The sequence below is a fragment of the Monopterus albus genome, unplaced genomic scaffold, assembly GCF_001952655.1.
Source record: "Monopterus albus unplaced genomic scaffold, M_albus_1.0 scaffold110.1, whole genome shotgun sequence".
Taxonomy (NCBI): domain Eukaryota; kingdom Metazoa; phylum Chordata; class Actinopteri; order Synbranchiformes; family Synbranchidae; genus Monopterus; species Monopterus albus.
The window spans coordinates 52,339-56,835 of NW_018127990.1; the positions used below are offsets into that span (position 1 = coordinate 52,339).

Sequence of the window (4,497 nt, forward strand, 5' to 3'; positions counted from 1 at the left end):
TGTTGTTGTATTTTATTCTTGTATTTTGTGAATGTGTCAAGGATGTCATTTGATCTGACTGCAAGATAAATTTACCTACGGGTATAAATAAAGTAACCTAACCTAACCTCCGACAGACCCCAACTCTTGGTGGGAGGCCTTCGCCTCAGCTGGTTGGGGTGAGTAGATAGAGGAGAGAGAAAAGAAGAGCAGCAAGACAACAAACAATCAAACACTGATGTGGCTGGTCTGAGTATTTTTAGAAGACAGGAAGCAGATTTCCTGTAGTCAGTCAAAAACTGAAACTGAACAGGACAGTTACCAAAACCACACCTCAAAATCCACCATGATCCACTTGAAGGAACACCAGCAGAAGCTTTTATAATGGCCCTCACATCCCCTTCTACCTTCTTTTCCACACATAAAAAATAAACCTTTCCTTACTCCTACAAACAAAGCTAACATGCTAACTCAGCACCTGCGAAAGAAATCTGAATCAGCAGAATAAATGCACTCTGAGCATTAATCTGTTCCTTACCAGTGATTTCTCCCTTCCTGACGGAGAAAGGAATCACCATGTCAAATGGTCTGAAGCCGCTTCCATTAATGCTGCTGACTGGCTTGTAGTTCTCTGATGTCACCTGGAGTAAACGGACACAGATACACATAATTTAAGAGGTCACTCGTTACTAAAAACAACTTCCTGTCCTCAGCGACCTGCATTAGAAACATGCTGCTGCTGCATCCCAGCCCCTCCCACACAGAGGCACCCTGGGGAAGTGTAATGCAGTGGAGCAGGAAGGAGTTAGAAGAGGATGATGATGTGATTCTATAATGCAGCCACTGTGATGAAGAGTGCACTGAGGGAGAAGAGATAGCGACAAAGACCACCATATCGAAACCCCTAGAGGAAAAAAAAAACCTCCCATAACCATAGCAGTGCCTTCTGCAACACGTGACAAGACCTGAGATTTATTTATTTTATGACATTAGATGTTTGCTGCGGTCCGGCTGGCTGAGACAAAAAGAGAAGCAATGAGGCAAAGCGGTTGAGAGAGTACATTTTAGAATGGAGAGAGAGGCAGGCCAGATTTTCACCTGCAACAGAGGAGAGCTGTGTGTGTGTGTGTGTGTGTGTTGTGCACAGTACGTATGTTAGTGTGTGCTTGTGTTGTGGTCACTGCTTTTTTTGCGAGTGTCATGTTTAAAAAGTGTGTGTGCTGTTAACGAGTCATTTTACTTACAGTGTGTGTCAAAGTTTCTTTTGCGTGTTCCACATCAAGTAAGCCTGTGTGTGTGTGTGTGTGTGTATGTTTGTGTGATTGTCCGACTGTCCATTAAAGGTTCTATCAAACCATAAAAACAGTGCAAATTAAAACTCGTTGGATATTTGTTTTTATAAGTGTGTGCATGAATGCATCTGACTGTGTTTGTGTTCAGGGGGTACCCAGGGCTGGAAGCCAACTCCAGGGGGAGCGGCCTTTTGCTGTAGAGATGTCTGCTCTTGCATCAAGGGTACCTCATCTGTAGCCTGAAGAGACAACAGTAAGGATTAACATCTGCACTCACACACACATTTCCTCTCCACTACCACTGACCAGAGGTGCAGATGCCAGATTAAGGGGGAAAAAACATCTAGAGTACTGTGCAAATGCTTCCCCAAGATACTGGAACAACCTGCCTGCCAAGGACCTGGAAACACTGTGTGCACATGGACTGAGGAGAACAGGAGCTGGTTTAAAGGCAAAGGGGGTCACAGCAAATATTGATCTGACTTTTATTCATGGTATTTTTTTTAAAAAACATCTTCACTTTAATTGCCTAAAACCTTTGCACAGTACTATATGTTTCTTCTTGGCACTGTGAATAATATTGTCATCACCAATAAAGGTGGAATTCATTTGTCCCAGTTCACTAGTACTCAGAGTACTTTAATTACTCCTTAATGTGGAGTGAGACTGTGCTATAAGGCTAGTGGAAAAGATTTGGTGTCTTTAACAGTGCAACACACATACAGGATTAGAGACAGACGGGAAGCACAATATATATGTTCAAAAGTTGACATACGCCACAGACTCTTGGGTAAATATAACCTGTCACCTCAAGGCACAAGATCAGAGATTAATCTGCAACCAGTGCAATTATACAAACAAGCCATCTGAGTTAAGGCTGCATTAAAAAGACCATGTGGGGGCAGAGGAACTTCAAAACTATAGTACAGCAGAAACTTTTCAAAATCCACCCGCACTTAAACTGCAGTACCGCATGACTATAATGTGAACAAAATTTGAAATTTGCAGAATTAATGTTTAGTCACTTTAAATACTGAAGTCATTCCAGATCCTCAGTCAAACTGTAATAAAGACAGTGGAACCTCCACCTTAACATGCTCTCATTAAAATCTGCAACAGATGACCACCTGCTTATGTGGAGCATTTTGGATCCCTGAAATCACACTCGATTAAGTACAGTTCTGCATCCCTCCCTTACCACGACTTTGAAGGGACTGCGCGGGACGTTTTCTCCTCCAAAGCGGACGTAGATGATGTAGTTCCCGGGGGCCGGTGCGGTGTAGAAGATGTCGAAGGTGCCATCTTCGTTCTCCATTACCTCAGCCTCCACCTCGCTGCCATCAGGCTGAACCACCACACAGCTTACCCTCCCCTTCCCAGCACCCTTAGCATTCACCACCAGACCCAGCTCCTCGCCGATGGCCACAGTGGGACCCACACCGGGACCTGAGTGGAAGACATTTCATTTCATTTATTTGTTTTTTTTTCAGTTTGTATTATTATTATTACTTTTTTTAATCTGTGATGGGTTATTCTAGTGACGGACCGGTGACGGTGCATTTGCTGGCGTCTCCGGTAGCTGTGGCACGGACTCTGTAGGGTGATGCAGGGATTTCGTCACCGCCATACTTTATGGCGATGGTGTACCGGCCCACACGGTTGGGGATGTAAGACACCTCGTATGTACCATCATCATTGTCATGGATACTGGGCTGCTTAGTTTTACCATCCTGGTCCTGAGGTGGAAGGAGGCAAGAGACGAGAAGAAAGGAGGGAAGGTTGCTGTGAGTGGTGTTATTTAGTTCATCTCTTGTGTGACTATGTAGTATGTCCTTTCTCCAAGGTGGTGACCTGGATCTGAAAGTTGCTCAGTGCCGTTCCTGATCAATGTTCAAATCGATTCAGCTCATGGTCACTTTGGAGGCTGTAGTTTGTGCTGCTCTTTAGGGTTTGTTAAACTATTGTTTGTTTGGTTCTGAATCAAGGGTCTAATGTGTGTTGTACAGAGTGGAAATGCCCTTTGAGGAAAATTTGTAATAATGACAATTTGAGGACAGATAGTTTTAATGTGAGAGCGGAAATGCCCTTTGAGGATAATTTGTAATAATGATAATTTGAGGACAGATAGTTTTAATGTGATGTCTTATTTCACATCTGTCTATTAATGTGTGTGTGTGTGTGTGTGTGTTACTGACTGTGATGAGCAGCTCCAGTTGGCCCTTGCCAGCATCTTTGGTGTCAACGTTGAACTCGACAGGGAAGCTGGCGAGGACGCCACTGGTCAACCCGGGCCCACTGGCTCGCACTTTACTGGCATCATGAGTGGGCAGAACCCGAAACTTGAAGGGACTGAAGAGACCACAGACAGAAACAACACAGTCAAACTCCACAAACTTCAACAAAGGTGCACATATGAATCCCAGACACAAATTCCCCACTGAAGAAACAGTTATTACTGAGGTATTTAAATGCTAACATGAGCAAAAAGTGTAGAGATTCTCTAACACAAGACACAATACAAAGGACCTCCTTTACCGTTCCACAAAATACTGCAGATCTGATTTTGTCTTTGAACTGATCAACTGACTCCTGATTCAGCTTCCTCTTAAAGTACTCTATCAGTACTTCTGTGTACCTGTGGGGGACGTCCTCCTCTGCGTACTTGACGGCGACAGAGTACGGTCCCTCCACAGTTGGAGTGTAGGACACTGTGTGAGTCCCGTCCCTGTTGTCTGTCACCTCCACAGGCTCGGCGGCGCCTTTCAGAGGCTTGACGGCCACGGCCAGTGGGGCCACACCTGCCTTCCTGCAGTCCACCGTGAAGGACTGTGGGATATTGGCCCTGACTGCTGAGCCCACACCGGGACCAGATACCTTGACTTTACTGGAGTCCACCACATCCTTTGCTGGGACCTTGAATGGACTTCCTGGGGAGAACAGGAAAAGGAAATGTTGGTTAAGACCCAAACACAAAGAAGAATAAGTCTAGTTTGACATGAGCTTTTTCAGTTTAATTAGAATTTATCGTCAGGGAGTTACTGAAGTACCAGTTTTCATGACTATCAAGATTTTACAACTAATTTAATATTTTTCTTATTCCATGAAAAGACCAAAATCAACCGTTATGTCTGGATTATACACTTGCAAACATATATGGCCCCAATAACGATGATTCATTCTTTTTTCATAATTTTTTCTCATCTTTATGCAACTCAACAAATATTAT

General features: G+C 44.0%; 1 protein-coding gene across 3 annotated transcripts in view; it reads right to left on the reverse strand.

Annotated features, from left to right (window-relative positions):
• The window catches only part of flnba (filamin B a), a 72,612-nt gene that overhangs the window by 14,186 nt on the left and 53,929 nt on the right, over positions 1 to 4,497 (reverse strand). For 2 of the 3 annotated variants that reach the window (XM_020611215.1, XM_020611217.1), the window contains exons 29-34: positions 3,907 to 4,198; positions 3,467 to 3,620; positions 2,818 to 3,007; positions 2,470 to 2,717; positions 1,427 to 1,510; positions 518 to 620 (exon numbers count right to left, since the gene is read on the reverse strand). In XM_020611215.1, coding sequence (XP_020466871.1) covers positions 518 to 620; positions 1,427 to 1,510; positions 2,470 to 2,717; positions 2,818 to 3,007; positions 3,467 to 3,620; positions 3,907 to 4,198 — 1,071 coding nt within the window. The remainder of the gene's footprint in view (positions 1 to 517; positions 621 to 1,426; positions 1,511 to 2,469; positions 2,718 to 2,817; positions 3,008 to 3,466; positions 3,621 to 3,906; positions 4,199 to 4,497) is intronic. The other variant, XM_020611216.1, reaches the window with a different exon arrangement.